This window comes from Mobula birostris, chromosome 8 (assembly GCF_030028105.1).
Source record: "Mobula birostris isolate sMobBir1 chromosome 8, sMobBir1.hap1, whole genome shotgun sequence".
NCBI lineage: Eukaryota > Metazoa > Chordata > Chondrichthyes > Myliobatiformes > Myliobatidae > Mobula > Mobula birostris.
The window spans coordinates 63913651-63937275 of NC_092377.1; the positions used below are offsets into that span (position 1 = coordinate 63913651).

The 23625-nt window shown below is 43.0% G+C and overlaps 1 protein-coding gene across 1 annotated transcript in view; it reads left to right on the forward strand.

The window, feature by feature from the left end:
• The window catches only part of LOC140201352 (uncharacterized), a 129078-nt gene that overhangs the window by 7284 nt on the left and 98169 nt on the right, over positions 1-23625 (forward strand). The window contains exons 2-3 of the mRNA XM_072265317.1: positions 887-976; positions 18738-18901. Coding sequence (XP_072121418.1) covers positions 18778-18901 — 124 coding nt within the window. The 5' untranslated portion in view covers positions 887-976; positions 18738-18777. The remainder of the gene's footprint in view (positions 1-886; positions 977-18737; positions 18902-23625) is intronic.

Below are 23625 nucleotides of genomic sequence, written 5' to 3' on the forward strand. Positions count from 1 at the left end.
TCAGGACATTTACAAAGACAGGTGTGTAAAAAGGGTACGAAGGATCATTGGAGACCCGAGTCACCCCAACCACAAACTGTTCAAGCTGCTACCATCTGGGAAACAGTACCGCAGCATAAAAGCCAGGTCCAACAGGCTCTGGGACAGCTTCTTCCACCGGGCCATTAGATTGCTTAATTCATGCTGACACGACTGTATTTCTATGCTATATTGACTAATCTGTTGTACATAATAATGGTACAAGTGGGAATCGTTGGGGGAGGGGTGGTTAGTACATTCGCACCTCATTGTTGTAGGGTGGGGTCATTCAATTTGCATCCCTCTTCACTGTAAATAGAGTGTGAATGATTTGAATGCAGGGAAAAGCGAGGTGTGGCCACACGCATCAGTTTGTGTGTGTGTGTGTGTAGGACTTTGCCTTTGAGAGACTCTGTGAATTATGTTGGGTCCCACCCAGTTACTTTTTCCTTATCAGTTCTCTGATAAATGCTGTTTTTCTGTGGGAAATTAACTGTCTGTTTTAAGTTTTGGCACTTTCATAGGAAGTTTTAAAGAAGAGGCGTATAGCCCAGGCTTTGTGATTTGTGTATAATCTGTGACTTTGTTTCTTGTTTTTGTTCAGGCAAATACTTTGTTTCTTGTTTTCTAATTCTGTATGTGTTTATTTTGTCTGAATCTGTTATTTTGTTATTTGTTTCCCCATGTAATTGGTTTATGGATGATTCATTTCATAGTGGCCAAATGAAATTTGAGTTGAAATTTGGGCAATTTTATTCCGGATATGAGATGCCTTCATTTCAGAGGGAATTGAGCATTTGGGCTTAATTTTTGTAGTTCTAGAATTTTTGTTTTCTAAATGTCCAATTTGTATCTCCCTGCATTACAGAATGGCAAAGTGGTGAATGCTGATATGTGGTGGGAGATCCTGTTATACATTCCTGGGGCTGGCGTTTGAACTTGCACACTGGACCAACAGGTCAGACTGCTGAATTTGTATGAAGACCCCTCACTACATCACAGAAGGGGTGCCACTGATATCAATCCTTTTGATGACAAAGAAAGACCGTTGGGGAAATTATCTGGCCTCTCGGGTTTTGGCATTCTGTTTTGGGGGAGTGAGAGGGGGTAGTCTATTCCAGTCAACCTCAACTCAGAGTATGGTAACAGTCTTAAGGGACTTGAGCCTTAATAGCTATTGTGGAGTAAGTACTTTAAGGGCTGGTATTTCCCTATGTACCATTTGTATATTTGGAAAGTCCTGACATTTAAAGTGATTTCCCCACCAGACAGGGTGCTGGTGTAGGTGGTATGTTGAGTACAGGTACAGGGCGCAAGGTGGATGGCAAGTGTGAGCAGCAGCAGTATCTTGGGATGTCTGTGTCTGTGCCAAATGGTGTTGTGAAGCTGGCCACTTGTTGGAAGCTGAGTGGCACTTACTGGATATGGAGTTCCAAGGCCCACCCGTTGTTCCCACAGGGTGGTGGGGTTGATATCTGGTGCCGTATGTATGCCACCTCAGTGCCCCAGATGAGCACCTTGCCCATGCCGGTCGTTAAGAGGGCTGTTACAAAGGAAGGTTGTTTTGAATGATAGCCTTTCTCTGCATGGTACAGCCAGACTGTCCCAGGAACTGATGCCTTGGATTACATGCTGACAAAGGAAGGTGGCACTTGTACCATTATTGGTTAAGGATGTTGCACCTACATTCCTGATGGGCTGGTGACTTCACTCACCTGGTTGGGGCAAGGTAGAGGTCAGTACGCCAGACTACAACAGCACCCCCCTTATCGGCGGGTTTAATAATAATAACTCCCTCCGCACTACTCACTCCTTCGGAACGCTCTGCTCTCCACTCCCTCCGCACTACTCACTCCTTCGGAATGCTCTGCTCTCCACCCCTGTTGTAGTCTGGCGTACTGACCTCTACCTTGCCGAGGCACAGCGACAACTCGCGGATACCTCCTCTTATTTACCCCTCGATCGTGACCCCACTAAGGAGCACCAGGCCATTGTCTCCCACACCATCACCGACTTTATCCGCTCAGGGGATCTCCCATCCACTGCTACCAACCTTATAGTTCCCACACCCCGCACTTCCCGTTTCTACCTCCTACCCAAGATCCACAAACCTGCCTGTCCTGGCCGACCTATTGTCTCAGCTTGCTCCTGCCCCACCGAACTCATTTCTGCATACCTCGACACTGTTTTATCACCCCTTGTTCAATCCCTTCCGACCTATGTTCGTGACACTTCTCACGCTCTTAAACTTTTTGATGATTTTAAGTTCCCTGGCCCTCACTGCTTTACTTTCACCATGGATGTCCAGTCCTTATATACTTTCATCCCCCATCAGGAAGGTCTCAAAGCTCTACGCTTCTTTTTGGATTCCAGACCTAATCAGTTCCCCTCTACCACCACTCTGCTCCGTCTAGCGGAATTAGTCATTACTCTTAATAATTTCTCCTTTGGCTCTTCCCACTTCCTCCAAACTAAAGGCGTAGCTATGGGCACCCGTATGGGTCCTAGCTATGCCTGCCTTTTTGTTGGGTTTGTGGAACAATCTATGTTCCGTGCCTATTCTGGTATCTGTCCCCCACTTTTCCTTCGCTACATCGACGACTGCATTGGCGCTGCTTCCTGCACGCATGCAGAACTCGTTGACTTTATTAACTTTGCCTCCAACTTTCACCCTGCCCTCGTTTACCTGGTCCATTTCCGACACCTCCCTCCCCTTTCTAGATCTTTCTGTCTCTGTCTCTGGACACAGCTTATCCACTGATGTCTACTATAAGCCTACTGACTCTCACAGCTATCTGGACTACTCCTCTTCTCACCCTGTCTCTTGCAAAAACGCCATCCCCTTCTCGCAATTCCTCCGTCTCCGCCGCATCTGCTCTCAGGATGAGGCTTTTCATTCTAGGACGAGGGAGATGTCTTCATTTTTTAAAGAAAGGGGCTTCCCTTCCTCCACTATCAACTCTGCTCTTAAATGCATCTCCCCCATTTCACGTACATCTGCTCTCACTCCATCCTCCCGCCACCCCACTAGGAATAGGGTTCCCCTGGTCCTCACCTACCACCCCACCAGCCTCCGGGTCCAACATATTATTCTCCGTAACTTCCGCCACCTCCAACGGGATCCCACCACTAAGCACATCTTTCCCTCCCCTCCCCTCTCTGCATTCCGCAGGGATCGCTCCCTACACGACTCCCTTGTCCATTCGTCCCCCCCATCCCTCACCACTGATCTCCCTCCTGGCACTTATCCGTGTAAGCAGAACAAGTGTTGCACAAGCCCTTACACTTCCTCCCTTACCACCATTCAGGGCCCCAAACAGTCTTTCCAGGTGAGGCAACACTTCACCTGTGAGTCGACTGGGGTGATATACTGCGTCCGGTGCTCCCGATGTGGCCTTTTATATATTGGCGAGACCCGACGCAGACTGGGAGACCGCTTTGCTGAACATCTACGCTCTGTCCGCCAGAGAAAGCAGGATCTCCCAGTGGCCACACATTTTAATTCCACATCCCATTCCCATTCTGACATGTCTATCCACGGCCTCCTCTACTGTGAAGACGAAGCCACACTCAGGTTGGAGGAACAACACCTTATATTCCGTCTGGGTAGCCTCCAACCTGATGGCATGAACATCGACTTCTCTAACTTCTGCTAGGCCCTACCTCCCCCTCGTACCCCATCTGTTACTTATTTTATGCACACATTCTTTCTCTCACTCTCCTTTTTCTCCCTCTGTCCCTCTGAATATACCTCTTGCCCATCCTCTGGGTCCCCCCCCCCCTTGTCTTTCTTCCTGGACTTCCTGTCCCATGATCCTCTTGTATCCCCTTTTGCCAATCACCTGTCCAGCTCTTGGCTCCATCCCTCCCCCTCCTGTCTTCTCCTATCATTTCGGATCTCCCCCTCCCCTTCAACTTTCAAATCCCTTACTCACTCTTCCTTCAGTTAGTCCTGACGAAGGGTCTCGGCCTGAAACGTCGACTGTACCTCTTCCTAGAGATGCTGCTTGGCTTGCTGCGTTCACCAGCAACTTTGATGTGTGTTGCTTGAATTTCCAGCATCTGCAGAATTCCTGTTGTTTTGGTACATTGGCCTTTATTAATCAAAGTATTGAGTATAAGAGCTGGAATGTTATGACGAGGTTGTATAAGGCATTGGTGAGGCCGAATCTGGAGTATTGAGTTCAGTTTTGGTCACCAAATTACAGGAAGGATATAAATAAGGTTGAAAGAGTGCAGAAGTTTACAAGGATGTTGCCGGGACTTGAGAAACTCAGTTACAGAGAAAGGTTGAATAGGTTAAGACTGTATTGCCTGGAGCGTAGAAGAATGAGGGGAGATTTGATAGAGGTATATAAAATTATGATGGGTATAGATACAGTGAATGCAAGCAGGCTTTTTCCACTGAGGCTGGGGGAGACAAAAGCGGAGGACATGGGTTAAGGTTGAGGGGGGAAAAGTTTAAAGGAAGCATTAGGGGGGGATTCTTCATACAGAGAGTGGTGGGAGTATGGAATGAGCTGCCAGATGGGGTGGTAAATGCGGGTTCTTTTGTAACATTTAAGAATAAATTGGACAGATACGTGGATGGGAGGTGTATGGAGGGATATGGTCCGTGTGCAGGTCAGTAGGACTAGGCAGAAAATGGTTCGGCACAGCCAAGAAGGGCCAAAAGGCCTGTTTCTGTGCTGTAGTTTCTATGGTTTCTGAGGTCTGCAGTTGTTTCCAACGAGTGGACAGTCGCAAGGCTGCAGGACCGGACAGCATCCCAGGAAGAGTACTTAGGATGTGCACTGCACAACTGGCAGGTGTGTTTACAGACATTTCTAATCTCTCCCTCTCCCAGTGTGGAGTGCCCTCGGGCTTCAAATTATCCACTTTTGTCTCAGTACAAAAAAGACTAAGGTAACATGCCTGAATGACTGGCGTCTTGTCGCACTCACCTCAATTATGAGCAAATGCTTTGAGAGGCTGGTCAAGGATTATATCTGCAGCTTGTTACCACCCAAACTGGACCCCCTACAATTCACCTACCGACACAACCAATTGACAGATGACGCAATAGCCACTGGTCTACATACCATCCTTACACATCTGGAGAAAAAGGATGCTTATGTGAGAATGCTGTTCTTGGACTGCAGTTCAGCACTCAGCACCATAGTTCCATCCAGGCTCGATAAGATGCTCATAGACCTGTCAGATCACCAGCAGATTGTAAGAGTGGGCTCCCTCACCTCCACCCTTCTGACTCTCAATACAGAAGCCCTTCAGGGCTGCGTACTGAGTCCTCTCCCTTACACCCTGTATACCCATGACTGTATCGCCACCCACAGCTCCGATCTGCTAATTAAATTTGCCAACGACACTACATTGATTGGCCTTATCTCAAACAATAACGAGGTGGCCTACAGGGGAGAAGTCATCTCTCTGACACAGTGGTGTCAAGAAAACAACCTCTCCCTCAAGGTTGTGAAAACAAAGGAGCTGGTTGTGGATTACAGGAGGAACGCAGATGGGCTAACCCCTATTGACATCAATGGATCTGGGGTTGAGAAGGTAAACAGCTTAAAGTTCCTCAGCATACACATCACCGAGGACCTCACGTGGTCTGTGCACACCAGCTGTGTGGTGAAAAAGGCTCAACAGTGCCTCTTTCACCTCAGATGGTTGAGGAAGTTTGGTGTGGACCCCCAAATCCTAAGAACTTTCTACAGGAGCACAATTGAGAGCATCCTGACTGGCTGCATCATTGCCTGGTATGGGACCTGTACCTCCCTTAATCGCAAGACTCTGCAGAGAGTAGTGTGGACAGCCCAGCGCATCTGTAGTTGTAAACTTACCATGATTCAGGATATTTACAAGGACAGGTGTGTAAAAAGGGCCTGTAGGATCATCGGGGATCCAAGCTATCCCAACCACAATCTATTCCAGATTCTACCATCTGGGAAGCGGTACCTCAGCATAAAAGCCAGGACCAACAGGCTCCGGGACAGCTTCTTCCACCAGGCCATCAGACAGATGAACTCACGCTGATTTGAGTGTACTCTATATTACATTGACTGTTCTATTTATTATAATTTGTTATAAATTACTATGATTGCACATTGCACATTTAGATGGAGATGTAACAAAAAGATTTTTACCCCTCATGTATGTGAAGGATGTAGTGAAGGAATTGAATTGAATTCAATGCTTGGATAAATTTTTACTGTTTGTAAATAAATTATTAATATATATATTCAAAGTCAGCGCATTCCCTTGTCTCAGTTGCCAGACTCGCGAACCTGATTGAATATTACAATTCCCTAAAGGTTAACTTGCAGGTTGAGTCTGTGGTGAGGAAGACAAATACAATGTTAGCATTCATTTGTAATCCACAACCAGCTCCTTTGTTTTTGCGACATTGAGGGAGAGGTTGTTTTCTTGACACCACTGTGTCAGAGGATATAAAAGCAAGGATGTAATGTTGAGACTTTTTAAAGCACTGGAGAGGCCTCATTTGGAGTACTGTGAGCAAATTTGGGCCCCTTATCTTAGCAAAAAATAGAACTACGGCACAATACAGGCCCTTTGGCCTACAATGCTGTGCTGAACATGCACTTACTTTAGAAATTACCTAGGGTTACCCATAGCCCTCTATTTTTCTGAGCTCCATGTACCTGTCCAAGAGTCTCTTAAAAGACCCTACTGTATCCACCTCCACCACTGTCGCCAGCAGCCCAGCAGATCACGCACTCACCACTCTCTGCGTAAAAATATTTACCCGACATCTCCTCTGTACCTATTTCCAAGCACCTTAAAACTGTGTCCTCTCGTGTTAGCCATTTCAGCCCTGGGAAAAAGCCTCTGACTATCCACACAATCAATGCCTCTCATCATCTTATACACTTCTATTAGGTCACCTCTCATCCTCCGTTGCTCCAGGGAGAAAAGGCCAAGTTCACTCAACCTATTCTCATAAGGCATGCTCCCCAATCCAGGCAACATCCCTGTAAATCTCTGCACCCTTTCTATAGTTTCCACATCCTTTCTATAGTGAGGTGACCAAAACTGATCACAGTAATCCAAGAGGGGTCTGACCAGGGTCCTATATAGCTGTAACATTACCTCTCAGCTCTTGAACTCAATCCCATGGTTGATGAAGGCCAATGCACCGTATGCCTTCTTAACCACAGAGTCAACCTGCGCAGCAGCTTTGAGTGTCCTATGGACTCGGACCCCAAGATCCATCTGATCCTCCACACTGGCAAGAGTCTTACCAGTAATACTATATTCTGCCATCATATTTGACCTACCAAAATGAACCACCTCACACTTATCTGGGTTGAACTCCATCTGCCACTTCTCAGCCCAGTTTTGCATCCTATCGATGTCCTGCTGTAATCTCTGAAAACCCTCCAGACTATCCACAACACCCCTAACCTTTGTGTCATCAGAAAATTTACTAACCCATCCCTCCTCTTCCTCATCCAAGTCATTTATAAACATCATGAAGAGAAGAAGTCCCAGAACAGATCCCTGAGGCATACCGCTGGTCACTGACCTCCATGCAGAATATGACCCATTGACAACCACTCTTTGCCTTCTGTGGGCAAGCCAATTCTGGATCCACAAAGCAAGGTCCCCTTGGATCCCATGCCTCCTTACTTTCTCAATAAGCCTTGCATGGGGTACCTTATCAAATGCCTTGCTGAAATCCATAAACACATATCTACTACTCTACCTTCATCAATGTACTTAATAACATCCTCAGAAAATTCAGTCAGGCTCGTAAAGCATGACCTGCCTTTGACAAAGCCATGCTGACTATTCCTAGTCATATTGACTAATCCAAATGTTCATAAATCCTGTATATCAGGATCTTCTCTATCAATTTACCAACCACTGAAGATGCGCTGAAATTGAAAAGGGTTCAAAGGAATTTCACGAAAAAGATTCCAGAATTGAATGGCTTGCCATATGAAGAGCATTGATGGCTCTGGGCCTGTATTCACTGGAATTCAGAAGAATGAGCCATGAGCTCATTGAAACTTACTGAATGGCAAAAGGATGTGGATGTGTGGAGAAGACGTTTCCCATGGTAGGAGGGCCTAGGGTTAAAACATGGGTTGCTGGGTGGCGCAGCTGTTTCACAAGAATTTTATTTTTAGACAATTTTAAAGACCAGAGGTTGCAGCCTCAGAATAGAGGGTGTCCTTTTGGAACGGAAATGAGGAGGAGTTTCTTTAGCCAGATAGTGGTGAATCTATGCAATTCTTTTCCACAGGCAGCTGTGGAGGCGAAGTCTTTACACATATTTAAAGTAGAGGTTGATAGATTCATGATTGGTCAGGGAATGAAGGGATACGGGGAGAAGGCAGGAGATTGGGGCTGAGAGGAAAATTGGATCAGCCAGGATGAAATGGCAGAGTGGACTCAATGGGCCAAATGGCCTAATTCTGCTCCTGTATCTTCTGGTCTTACATATTTGGGTACAACCTTTCCCACAGATATCTCCACACTAATTCCTAAAGTACGCAAAATATAATTGACAGAGAAAAATTAAACAGTATTCTGCAATCTGCCGCTTATGTGCGATTGAACTCATAATGCCTGTTGTATTCCTTTGCATTTAAAACTGTTACACCAAGGTTACAGACACAAACTCGCAAAAGCATCTGCCAAAATACAGTTCCTGGAACAAGTATCCATACTCTCACTCTGGCGTCCTGAACCATCAGTAACCATCATTCGTCACTAGTGGCCCCGTCTCACCTAACTAACACACAAATGTTTAGTCTCTCACAGAAACACCCATGCTCGCACACACACACCACACTACTTTTACATCAACTAGTTCAGTTCTCTGCTGTGTTCGTGATACTGCGTTATCCCATAGTCAGCAACTGGAACTGATCCATGTGTAAGTGGTGCTAATTTTAAAAATACTAACCTGCTTTAACTGCAGACCTCTCTGGCCACATGAAGGTGTCCAGGCCGAAGCCCCAAATATTGTAATGTGAACAAAGTCACTGGAGAGGTGTAGATATAAAAGTAGTCTTTTATTCAACAAAATGAAACACTCTGAAGGAAGAGACATCTTCGACTCAATATTACATGACATTTTATATGCTAAAGATCAAAGGATAATTCTATAGTTGTCCTTAAAACTCGTATCTACAATGCTTCCTTTGAATTACACATAATTTTCAACTCCTTCTTTGCACCTACACTCCAGACAACCAAAATGAATGTTAATCAGCAGTGTCTGTTTTTTTTCATGAACTGATGTCCACAGCTCTAGGAAACTATTATCTAGGGAGCATTTTAAATTTAATCTACAATCCATGTGCAGGTCTAAAGACTGGTTGCTCTAATTAATATTTGCTATACACCCTAAATCCAGAATATTCCCCAATATGTAGCTCATTATTCTTACACATTGGTGTGCACAGCATTATTCCAGCAAAGCACATTAGTATGAATACAATTATCCAGGTAAATCTAGCTAATGTGCACAGCATCAATCTGGTAAATCTTGTTTGTGTGCTCATCATTATTATGGTAAATCTTGTCAGTGCATTCACCACTATTCAGGTACATTTCCTTAATGTGCACACCATTATTCTGGCAGATGTTTGTGTGCACATTAAGGAAATGATCTCGTTAGTGCACACCCCATTAGTCTGGTAAATTTCATTAGTATGTACACCAATATTCCAGCAAATTTAGTTAGTGTTTGTGCCATTATTCCAGCAGATCTCATTAGTGTATACACCATATTCCAGCAGATCTCATTAGTTTATACACCATATTCCAGCAGATCTCATTAGTGTATATACTATTATTCCAGCAGATCTCTTAGTGTGTACACCATTACTATAGTGTGTACACAATTATTCTGACAGATCTCTTAGTGTGTACACCATTATTCCAGCAGATCTCTCAGTATGCATGCCATTATTCTGGTAGATCTTGTTAGTGTGTACACAATTCTTTTAGTAAATTTCCTTTGCGTGTACAAAGACTAACAGTTAACCCTTTCTATAACACTGCCCAGAGCCTCAATATCTCCTGTTAGCCAGGGTTTCCTAAATTTGCCAGTGTCGCCCTTTATCTGGGCAGGAATATGTCATCCCTGCATTCCTTATGTCACACTCTTAAAAATCTCTCACTTGCTAGTCATCAATTTACAGCAAACAGTCTCATCCACTCGACCCTATCTTATTCCATAACTATCTTAAAACCAACAGAGGTATATCACTGACCTAAAATGCTCACTGACTTGCATGTCAGTCATTTGCTCTATCTCGTTCCCTAAGAGGAAGTCCAGTGTTGCACTTTCTCTCAAAGGGACCTCTATACATTGATTAAGGAAACGTTATTGAGCTCATTTATCAAATTAGACCATAAGACCATAAGACAAAGGAGCAGAAGTAGGCCATTCGGCCCATGGAGTCTGCTCTGCCATTTTATCATGAGCTGATCCATTCTCCTATTTAGTCCCACTCCCCCGCCTTCTCACCATCTTTGATGCCCTGGCTACTCAGATACCTATCAATCTCTGCCTTAAATACACCCAATGACTTGGCCTCCACTGCTGCCCGTGGCAACAAATTCCATAAATTCACCACCCTCTGACTAAAAAAATTTCTTCGCATTTCTGTTCTGAAAGGGCGCCCTTCAATCCTTAAGTCATGCCCTCTCGTACTACACTCCCCCATCATGGGAAACAACTTTGCCACATCCACTCTGTCCATGCCTTTTAACATTCGAAATATTTCTATGAGGTCTCCCCTCATTCTTCTAAACTCCAAGGAATACAGTCCAAGAGCGGACAAACATTCCTCATATGTTAACCCTCTCATTCCCGGAATCATTCTCGTGAATCTTCTCTGTACCCTCTCCAACGTCAGCACATCCTTTCTTAAATAAGGAGACCAAAGCTACCCACAGTACTCCAAGTGAGGTCTCACCAGCGCCTTATAGAGCCTCAACATCACATCCCTGCTCCTATACTCTATTCCTCTAGAAATGAATGCCAACATTGCATTCGCCTTCTTCACTACTGACTCAACCTGGAGGTTAACTTTAAGGGTATCCTGTACGAGGACTCCCAAGTCCCATTGCATCTCAGAACTTTGAATTCTTTCCCCATTTAAATAATAGTCTGCCCGTTTATTTTTTCTGCCAAAGTGCATAACCATACACTTTCTAACATTGTACTTCATTTGCCACTTCTCTGCCCATTCTTCCAATCTATCCAAGTCTCTCTGCAGACTCTCCGTTTCTTCAGCACTACCGGCCCCTCCACCTATCTTCGTATCGCCAGCAAACTTAGCCACAAAGCCATCTATTCCATAATCCAAATCGTTGATGTACAATGTAAAAAGAAGCAGCCCCAACACTGATCCCTGTGGAACACCACTGGTAACCAGCAGCCATCCAGAATAGTATCCCTTTATTCCCACTCTCTGTTTCCTGCCAATCAGCCAACGCTCTATCCACGTATGTAACTTTCCCGTAATTCCATGGGCTCTTATCTTGTTAAGTAGCCTCGTGTGGCACCTTGTCAAAGGCCTTCTGAAAATCCAAATATACAACATCCACTGCATCTCCCTTGTCTAGCCTACTGGTAATTTCCTCAAAAAATTGTAATAGGTTTGTCAGGCAGGATTTTGCTTTAAGGAATCCATGCTGAGTTCTGCCTATCTTGTCATATGCCTCCAGGTACTCTGTAACCTCATCCTTGACAATCGACTCCAACAACTTCCCAACCACCGACGTCAAGCTAACAGATCTATAAGTACCTTTTTGCTTCCTTGCCCCCTTCTTAAATAGTGGAGTGACATTTGCAATCTTCCAGTCTTCCGGAACCATGCCAGAATCTATCCACTTTTGTAAGATCATCGCTAATGCCTCCGCAATCTCCACAGCTACTTCCTTTAGAACATGAGAGTGCATTCCATCTGGTCCAGGAGATTTATCTACCTTTAGCCTATTCAGCTTCCTGAGTACTTTCTCTGTCGTAATTGTGACTGCGCACACTTCTCTTCCCTGCCACCCTTGAGTGTCCGGTATACTGCTGATGTCTTCCTCAGTGAAGACTGATGCAAAATACTCATTCAGTTCCTCTGCCATTTCCTTATCTCCCATTACAATTTCTCCAGCATCATTTTTGATCGGTCCTATATCTACTCTCACCTGTCTTTTACTCTTTATATACTTGAAAAGGCTTTTAGTATCCTCTTTGATATTATTTGCTAGCTTCCTTTCATAGTTAATCTTTTCTCTCTTAGTGACCTTCTTGGTTTCCTTTTGTAAGGTTTTAAAAACTTCCCAATCCTTTGTCTTCCCACTAATTTTTGCTTCTTTGTATGCCTTCTCCTTTGCTTTAACTTTGGCTTTGACTTCTCTTGTCAACCACGGTTGCATCCCTTTTCCACTTGAAAATTTCTTCTTTTTTGGAATATACCTGTCTTGCACCTTCCTCATTTCTCGCATAAACTCCAGCCACTGCTGCTCTGCTGTCTTTCCCACCAGTGTCCCTTTCCTGTCAACTTTGGCCAGTTCCTCTCTCATGCCACTGTAATTTCCTTTACTCCACTGAAATACCGACACATCAGATTTCAGCTTTTCTTTTTCTAATTTCACAGTGAACTCAATCATGTTATGATCACTGTCTCCTAAGGGTTCCTTCACCTCAATCTCTCTAATCACCTCTGGTTCATTACACAATGCCCAATCCAGTACAGCCGATCCCCTAGTGGGCTCAACAACAAGCTGTTCTAAAAAGCCATCTCGCAGACATTCTACAAATTCTCTCTCTTGAGATCCAGTGCCGACCTGATTTTCCCAATCTACTCGCATGTTAAAATCCCCCACAATTATCATAACACTGCCCTTCTGACAAGCCTTTTCTATTTCCAGTTGTAATTTGTAGTCCACATCCCTGCAGCTGTTTGGAGGCCTATAAATAACTGCCATCAGGGTCCTTTTACCCCTGCTATTTCTTAGCTCAACCCATAAAGATTCTGCACCTTCCGATCCTATATCACCTCTTTCTAATGATTTCATATCATTTCTTACCAATAAAGCCATGCCTCCCCCTCTGCCTACCTTCCTATCCTTCCGATTCACCTTGTATCCTTGGACGTTCAGCTCCCAGAGACATGCATCCTTTAGCCAGGTCTCAATGATGGCCACAATATCATACCTGCCAATCTGTAGCTGTACAACAAGATCATCCACTTTATTCCTTATGCTGCGTGCATTTAAGTACAACACCTTAAGACCAGTAGTTGATACTTTTTGCTTTGATTTCACTGCAACTTTATTGCACTGCAACTCATCCCAATGGCTACAAATTTGCCCCATCACCTGCCTGTCTTTCCTGACATCTTTACTGCTCAATGTCTTAGATTTATTTCTGTTTTCCCCTTCCTCCGCTCTATCATTCCGGTTCCCATCCCCCTGCCAAATTAGTTTAAACCCTCCCTAACAGCTCTATTAAACTTTCCCGCCAGGATATTGATCCCCTTCGGGTTCAGGTGTAACCCGTCCTTTTTGAACAGGTCATACTTCCCCCAGAAGAGATCCCAATTATCCAAGAAATCTGAAGCCCTGCTCCCTACACCAGTCTCTCAGCCACACATTCATATCATTCATTCCATATCATCCAATCCCTTTGCACAATGGGTAGCCCAATCAATCTTATGATGGTTAAAATTTCCCACAATTACTACCCAATTATTCTTACAACTTTCTAAAATCAGGCTATGCATCTGCTCCCCTAATTCCCACTGTCTACTGGGGGGTCTACAATAGAGTCCTGTCAACATGACTATCCACTTTTGTTCCATGTGGTCTCATTAGATAACCTCCCAGGACTATCCTCGCCGTGAATTGTTGTTATGTCCTTCCTCATCAAGAAAGCAAATCCTTCTCCTCTCTTACCTATAACTCTATCATGCCCAAGCACCTGAATTTTGGAATATTAATATACCAGTCTGCCATGTTTCTGATAAGGCAATAATATCCCAATGCCCAAAGCCAATTCATGCCATCCGTTCAACTGGCTTTCTGTTAAGTCTTTTGCATTGAAGGTAATGCAAAAGACTTAGCAGCAATTAAAACCAGTGCTTTTTCTTTTGACTTTGTTACTGGCTATCCTGACTGCTAAACTTTATCTTGTTTGTTATAGTATCTTCCCTCAGCTTCTCATCAGCCTCACTACCACTCGTGATCCCACCCCTCTAGTTTAAATCATCCCGAATAGTACTTGCTGTTCAGAAAATTTCTGAATGATTCAAGGTTCTGAAGTATTGCCTTCTGGCATACCTTTCTGTTCCTATCCTCACCAGTACATGGCATTGGTAGTAAATCAGAGGTCATCACTCTTATGTCCTGCTTATTAAATTATTTTCCAATTCACTATGCTCACTCTGTTGGACCCTATCCCTTTTTACACCTATTTTGTTGGTAACAAATTGAGACTTCTAGATGTTCACCTTCCTTGTTGAGAACTTTCTGCAACTGCTCAGAGACATCCTAGAGCAATCCAGCCTTGCTCCTGGGCCAGCTGACTGAGCATTGGAACTCCATCTGCAACAATCCATCTGCCGAACTTGCTTCTCCATCACTTGCACCTTTACTGTTCACAGTGATAATTTAACACAATTTAAGAAAGGATGTGCTGACATTGGAGAGGGTTCAAAGGGGGTTCATCAAAATGATTCCAGGATTGAAAGGCTTGTCATACCTCTTGCTCCCTCCAGACTCCAAACAGTTAATATCAAAATTTGTGAATTGCTTTACTCCTTTGGTTTCTATAGATTTTATTAGAGAAGCCTGAGCCAGGGACTTGAACTCAGAGATATCGGCGGAACTTTGCAAGGAGGCAATGTCCTGGGTCCACTGTTGTTCTATTAATTCACATTACAGATTAATCCAGTACAAGGTGATGCATAGATTGCATTATTCAAAAACAAAACTGAATCGCATCTTTCCATCTGTGTCTCCTGAATACGATAAGTGCTGCTCTGCTGAGGCCTCACTGGCACATCTTTTCTGATTTTGCCCTACATTATACAACTTCTGGACTGCAATTTTTGAGTAGCTCTCAAAAGTCTACTCTAGAGACACTCAGCCCTATCATGACCTCGCCATCTTTGGATGCTCTGCAGAGACTCTTGAGATGCCTCATGACATGCAGATTGCTCTGCATCTAGGAATGGTGGTGGCTAAGAAACTTATCCTTTTGCCCTGGAAATCTACTACTCCACCCACCTTCGCACACTGGCTCAAGGAGATGTTGTCTATTATACAAATGGAAAGATTGCGTCTGCACAAACCTAATACACAGAATACATTTGAGAGAATATGGGGACCCTTATTGGCTCAGTGTCATATTACCTCACATACATAGTGACCTTGACCTGTCTAGTCTCATGAGTGGGTGTGGTGCCTAACTGGAGTTCTTTATTCTTTTTACTTTACATTGCTTCCGTGATGACACTATTGTGCTAACTGTTTATCTGGAAGTTTACTTTATGTAATCTTGTAAATCGTCTGGCAGCCTTTTTGTTTTTTTTGTTCTTGATATGTTTTGTCTGTGCTCCACCTGGAGCTGTATTCCCTTTGTATTGTTTTGTACGTCTTCAATTTATCTTGTCTTTGTAAAATTAAAAATTGTAAATAAAGAATATAAAAAAGAAAGGCTTGTCATATGAAGAGCGTTCGATGACTCTGAGCCTGTACTCACTGGAATTCAGAAGAATGAGGAGTGGCCCCATTGAAACCTATCCAATGTTGAAAGGCCTCAGTAGAGTGGATGTGGAGAGAATGTTTCCTTTGGTGTGGGAGTCTAAGATTAGAATAGAGCCACAGCCAAGAATAGAGGGGTATTTTTTTAGAACAGAGATGAGGAGGGATTTCTTTAGCCAGAGAGTGGTGAATTTGTAGAATTCGTTGCCACAGGCGGCTGTGGCGGCCAAGTCATTGGGTATATTTAAGGCAGACGTTGATAGATTCTTGATTCTTCATTGCATGAAAGGATACATGGAGAAGGCAGGAGACTGAAGCTGAGGGGAGAAATGGATCAGCCATGATAAAATGGCAGAGCAGACTCAATGGGCCAAATGGCCTAACTCTGTTCCTATATCTTATGACCTTAACTCTTTCACCTGGGAGCAACACATGTTAACTAGAATCTCTTCTACCGCCACAGAGTCTCCTGACTGCCCCCCTAACTAGTGAGTCTGTTATCATTATTGCTGTTTGACTGCACCTTTCCTGCTGAGCCTCAGAACTGTAGACCTGACTGCAACTTTTACCCTCCCATTGATTATTCCCACCAATGGTATCCAAGGAGGTTAGCTATCAGTGAGGGATACAGGACAGGTGGCAGAGAAGGAGTGCCAGGGGCAGGGGATGATACAGGTACAGACACACCCAGCTCTGAGACACCAGGTAGGGTGATTTGAGTCCAAACAATTAGTTTATTGATCATTACAGAATGCCTCTCTGGTGCTTCTCACTCCCTCCCCTCGCCCTTCCCTTTTCCCAATCTTGATTCCCCTCTTCCTGCTCCCTTCCCACTCTCAGTCCGCAATAGATACCCATATCAGAATCAGGTTTATCATCACTCGAAAATATGTAATGAAATTTGTTTTTTTTTGCAGCAGTGCAGTGTAATACATAAATTTACTAAAGTACAGTGCGAAAGTCTTAGGCACGCTAGCTATATATACGTGCCCAAGACTCTTGCACAGTCCTGTATTTCCACAAAGAGGGCTGTGGGTAAATGGAAAAAGCTGCCAGATGAAGTAGTAGAGGAGAGTACAAATGTAGTGTTTAAAAGCCACTGAGGTAGATTCATGACTAGGAATGTTTAGAGGGATATGGGCCAAATGCAGGCAAATAGACAAGCTCAGTAAGGCACCTTGGTTGGAATGGAATGAGTTGAGCCAAAGGGCCTGGTTCCTTGCTGTAACTCGTCAACTATAAGAAGCAGGAGTATTGTTCCCAACTTCATGTGTAAAATCAGAAACCATTTTTGGATATTGGTTGCCTCCACCAACTCTAAACCAGTCACTGTCAATTACAACCCCTGTTGATTTATTCAGAAATTTTAATCTGTGTTTTTCTGCTTTATCCAATCCCTGAATAAACGATCAGATGCTCCCTGGCTTGTGAATTTCCAGGTCATTAACTCTTATGAGCATTATTCAGGAAATCTCAAGGTCTACATTTAATTGAAACTTGAAGTTTGATAATAACTGAAATTTAATTTTGATTCTGCAGATGCTATGTTTTCAGTATTGCCTATTTTGCTTTGAATAGATTTTTAGACTCTGCATCTCTACTGTCCTGTTACATTCTCATTAAAGGATATTTTGAACTATGCCACAATACTAGGAGAAAGGCACTAAACCATAAATTGGTGAAGTGAATTTAAGTCCACTTTAAATAGTTTTTCAAAGGATTATCAACTTGCCTGATGTTCAGTCACTAGTTTATAGATTAAGAAACAACAATGATAGGAAGCTAGCTTTTTGGATGTATGAACAAGGCTAGAAGGAAATTTTAAGTGGTATCACTTGATCTATGTATGATATAAATGAAGCATCTGATAGTTAATTGGCACTACAATATAAGAAACAGTCATAAAATGTTTGTTTAGCATCATCAAGGGGCTGAAAATAGTGCAATATGCCCCTCAGTGACAAGAACTGGTTACTGCAATAAGGCTATATTTATATTCTGGACACTGTACTGACTTCAAAGAAAATAAAGGACCAGATAGTTTACTACCTCTGCCCTGCCCTCGTCCAAAAGATAAAGGCAGTAATATAACAGATGTAATATTGTTGGAACAATTCATGTTTGCATCATGGAAAAGATTACTAGGATTTTTCTCCAATACGAAGTATACTGCTGCAATTATATCAAGATCCATTTTGATAGTTAATAATTCTGAATGAATTAAGAATACCTTTTGCGCACATTCTGTAAATGTATACCCAGTGGTTGTATCCATGATAAAGATTAGATAATTGAGGCTAGGGAACTGTAAACTTTCAAATTGACTGAGAGACTAAAATGTGCAGTGGATAGGTTAGATCAGAGCAGAAAGGACGAAGTCAAAGTTGGAAGAAAAAAACTTGAGGGGCAAGAGCAGAATAAAACAATGGGGCCTATTTGGACAGTACCAATTGTAGATATTTGGCATGAAAAAGAAGTGGGCCGTGTATGGCCAAGAGACTACAAGGCCGAATCTCTGGAGGGAAGATAACTCAGGAAGCAAATTGGGGGACTGGGAGGTAATAGCCTGATGTTCAGTGGTGAGTCATGGTAAAGGGAGATACTAGGAGGTGCCTGAGAACTGTCCTACCAGAGTTCCATAATTGCCGATCGTTTTATCTCCTTCTTTTAAGAACTGTGAGAGAGTAATCTGATACAGAATCATAATTTATAATATGTGGAACCCGCACATATAGTGATTTAGAAAAGAAGATGGTAGATACCAGAAATACAAGAAAATAAAGCGATTATTGTTCAGACAAAATGTAAAGATGTATAATGGAAACGATTTTCCCAGTTTATTATCATAATACATTTTATTTGCACAAGCAGTATCCGCCCACCCCCACCCCCACCCCCACCCCATTCCATTCCACCCTACCCACATTCCGCGGTTTCATGAGCCTGGGGTCAGCTACCTTATTCCCTTTTTCCAGGTGTCGAAGATAGTTTTCTGATTGGAGAACGCGGCGAGGCATGCATCAACAGGGAGCCCGACTGTGCGGAGAAAGGCAGGCCGAAACGGGGAAAATGGCAGCCATTACAAACGAGGCGAAGGCCTCCCGCATCTGGATTGCTTTGAAAAGGCTGGACCTTAACGGTAGGGATATCACTAAATAGGCGACATTTTATTCATTTTGCTATTGCATGCTTAGGAAATATGTGAAACAGTGCCCTCAAGTGGCTGAATTTAGTATGTCCGTGCGTGTATATTTATTGACTCCAGCCATCCCTCCCCTAGCAACGAGTAACCTGAAAGAGAATAACAGCTTACAACGTTGGTGTCTTGCCAAAAATTAAATTTTATATCTCAAATCATCACTAAATGTCTATTTCCAATTTGTTCTCGCCTTTACGTGGCTAATATGCTGTTGAAATCCTCAACTAAAGATTTGTTATCTCCGCACTTGACTAATTGAACTTTTTGCAGGCCAAGCTCTTATTTCACTCTCCATGAATTTAGCCACCCAATTTATATCAGGTCCGATTCACTCCATCCCCTTTGCTTGCTGACTTTATTGTTTCCTGTTAAGCAGTACTCAAATTTATAATTCCCATCCTTGTTTCTGTGACACCAGGGACAACTGTCTTCGAGGACAGAATAAACTATCCTGGTTGGGTTTGCAGGGCATTCAGGCCATAACAGACTGTGTCTCAGGGACAGTGATTCTGCTCTTCCTGGCTGAATGTCTTTTACACTCGGTTTGATGCACAGAACAATGTGTCAGTGAGGATGTCCCCCTAACCCCACCCCCGAGCCTGGCTGCAGCTGATGGGAGGAAGACGCTAGCCAGCTCATGTAAAGCTGGAGGGCTTGATAACATACCTGGTCAGCTGCTGAGGGACATGCAGCCCAGTTAACAGTTTCCAACAGACATCCTCAACTTCTCTCTGACCCCTCAGGCTTAAAGACGGCCACCATCATCCCGGTGCTCATGAACATGCCTCTATGACTACTGTCCAGTGGTACTGACCTCAACACTAATGAAGTGCTTTGAGTGGCTGGTTATGTATCACATGAAATCACATCCTCCTGCTACACTGGATCCTTTCCGGTTAGCTTATCACTCTAATCAGTCCACTGATGATGACATTCTGTCCTCTGCACTCCACTCTACCCTGACCCACCTGGAAGATGGTGCTTCATATGCCAGGATGTTGTTTATCGACTTCAGCTCGACTTTTATTATGAGCATCCCTTAGAAGGGTAAACTGTCCTCTCAACACCTCTCTTCGTAACTGGATCCTGGACTTTTTGACAGAATAGCCACGGTCAGTTCATTTTGGCAGAAACATCTTTAGCTCCAACATGCTGAGCATCATTCTCAGCCCGCTGCTGTTCATGTTGCTGATGCATGACTGCACTGCTAGATCCAGGTCAGACTGAGTCATCAAGTTCGCTGCTGACACAACTGTGCTTCACCTCATCAACAACGGTGGTGAGATGGCATTCAGAGAGGAGGTAGAGGGGCAGGTAGAATGATGTGAACATGACAACTTGAGTCTCAATGTGGACAAGACCAAAGAAATGATTGTGGACTTTTAAGAAGGTGCAGGCTAATCATTCCTCACTGCACATACATTGCTCCTGTGTGGAGAGAGTCAGCAGGACCAAATTTCTGGGAGTGCACAAATTGGACAATCTCACCTGGTCCCTGAATTACCATCTCTTTGGTCAAGAAAACAGAGCAGCATCCCCACTTCCGGAGGTGTGGTGTGCGAGGCTGTGCCCCCATTCTAACTAATTTTTACAGGAGCATCATCTAGAGCAGCCGTTCTTAATGTTTTTGCCCTGGAGGAACCCTTGAAATAATTTTCAGGTCTCAGGAAGCCCCTGCATAGAGCTCACGGTATGTTAGTGTGATCAGTAAGTTGTAGGTATAATATTCCAAAAATGATTGTCAATGCTTTTTGAGTAGAGAATTAATTTTAGCTAACCTTTCCTGAAAAACATCAGATAGTTAAGCCTAACTTACCTTTCTTGAAAGTAATCTCTTTCTTTCTGTTTCATAAATTTTAAAAACTCATACGGCAAACATAATAAATTTCTCAATTCTTGATCAAACTTGAGATAAGCACACATAGATTTCATGTTCAACTGAAATGAGGCAATCTCTGTCCTTGCTCTTGATGCTTCTAAACAAGAAAAAGCTTGCTCACATATCTAGGAAGTTGAAAACTGCAGCAAAACATTCATTGATTTCCTATGAATGGCAGGATACTCTTATTTCACAGAAATCCATTACTTGTGCTAGGACAGGTCAGTAAATCTCATCTTGAGTGCATGATCAAGGTGCAGCTTACAAAGTTCTTCCTCTTCTCTCAAAGTCAAGTTCTCAGGCTGAGTAGAAGATTCAGATAAAAGGTCCCTCACCCAGTCATACACTTGTGTTGAAAGAAGAAAAAATACTCTTCAATTTTGTTCTGCCGTTCTTCCAGGGATGGCTTTCAATAAGATTCGAGACTTTCTGATATTCTTCCTCACATCAAGCCCAAGCAGCAATGGAAACATTTCAAGATTTCCTTTGAGAAATATTTCCAAAGATTCAGTTTCCTTTTAAATCCAAGGATCTTGTCACTAGAAATCAAAACATTTTCTCCAGGGCTTTGCAGAGAGTTGTTCAACTGGTTCATATGATGAAAAATGTCTTTTAAGTCAGCTAGTTTCTGCAGACATTCTTCATCTTCTAAGCACTCTCAAAATCTGGCCTACTATTTTCTTGAAAATACTTCTGCAATTCACCTTTCAGCTCCAGCAGCCTGTTGAGAACTCTTTCTCAGCTAAGCCACTGGATTTCTGTATGTAGCAGGAGATTGATATGCTCTTTCTCCAGGTTTTCACAGTTTTTAAAATATTCTCGCGTGAACTGGTCTTAAAGCTACTAAGTAATTTGCTTCCTGAATCCTTTTACTGACTGTGACTTCACTTTCTTTAATGTTTATTTTGAGATTCAAGTCATCATTTAAAATAATCATCACTTTTACCTGTCATGTGGTTGTGATTTGTAATTAAGTGTCTTTTCAATTTTGCTGGAGCTATTGCTACATTTGTATGTTGTTTGTCACAGATTAGGCACAATGGAATAGGACAACTTGGATCACCGGTTCATGTAAAACCCCTTGATAAGTAGCTTTCATTGCAAGGACGGACTTTTTTGTGTCTGTTGTTGCACAAGTGCAGTGAAATGACTCAGAAGATTGTAACTCTTCCATCATTAGGCCTAGAATCCTCCTCTTTCATCTCACACCTCCTCTTCAAAATTTGCCACACTGTACTGTCTTTAGAATGAAAATTTCCCTCTGCTGGTAGAGTTTGTTCGCTCGCATAAATCAGTTGGTGGCGTGCAAAGGGAAATTGGGGGAGGTAATTCGGGAGGGAGAGGCTGACATAACAGCCCAAGTTGGGCGAGTCCATTCAATGCTTGTAAAATGCACTTCACGCTCCTCAACACCTACTGCCCAATACAGTGCAATACAGCACTCATCGACTATTAGCCTACTGTCCTCCCCTCCATGCACATAGTGCTCACCAATTATCAATGGCCTCCCCTATCTTGCACCAAAAACTGAGAATGGACTTTACCAAATAAACATGGTCCTACTGCACACTGCCACACTGAGCTGAGAGACCCCTAACGAGATTGCAAACAGGGCTGCTCGGTCACTGCTCATCACTGCGAGCACAAGTATCACACGTGGCATGAAGTTCAAAAAACAATGTTTGTTTTTTATAATCACGGTCTGAACCCTGGTTGAGAAAGCTAATCTGGGGTGTCCTGAGCAGCTGCATCACTGTCTGATCTGGAAATTGCAAGAGGTCTGACTGCAAATGCAGAAGTGGGACTAGTGTCATTTTGTTTACTTTTTAACTTGTGTCGTATATATACCTTATTGCTTGTTAATTTGTTAGGGGTAATATTATTTTATGTGTGTTATGCACCAGAGGAATGTTGTTTTGTTTGGCAGTATACATGTGTATGGTTGAAATCTATCCCTGGTGTAACCTGTCTTTTCTGCGTAATTTATATTCCCATCTAAAATCCTCAAGGTATATGTGATCATTGAATTCTGAGCCTTTCTCATTCCAGACTTTATTTGGCCTATCATAGGTAGATATGCCTTCGACTGTCATGACTCTTATTTCTGGAATTCTCTTTGATTTTATTGTGTATTCAACATTTCAGTAATGTTTGAGTAATGTAAATAAATTGTTTGATTAAGCATTCTCTGTTGCTTTGTATCATTTATTACAAGTTATATGTAAAAATAGGTGAACTGCATACACCATGACACTACCACATGATGCATGTGCGTGTCATTTAAGGTAAAAAAAACAAAACTAAGACCCATTCTCCTGGGCTCCTGCTTTTTTTTTTGCACTTAGTTTAATGATTTTGAAATTACAAAACCTAACAGTGGCGATGAGTAAGTTTTAAATCAACCTGAGATGACTACCTACTTGAAGTGCAGTGAGACATTGGAGTTTTTAAAAAAAGCGTAGCAAGACAGTCGAGGTAAAAAAAGAACAGCAAAAAACAGTTGAGTTAAAAAAAACACAGCGCATGCTTCTTTGGAAAAGGATACACTCAAGTTAAAATAAAGACAGAAAAAGGGCAAATTCAGAGGTTCATAAACAGTGAATCATTAAAAAAAGCAGAAATGGCTGGCTGCATCAGAAAGATTGATACATTTGATTACACAACAGATAACTGGATATTGTATACTGAACAGATTGAGCAGTATTTTAAAGCAAATGGAATAGCTGGTGAGAAGTGAGTGCCAATTTTGCTGAGTGCATTGGCTTTAAAAGCATACAATTTGCTG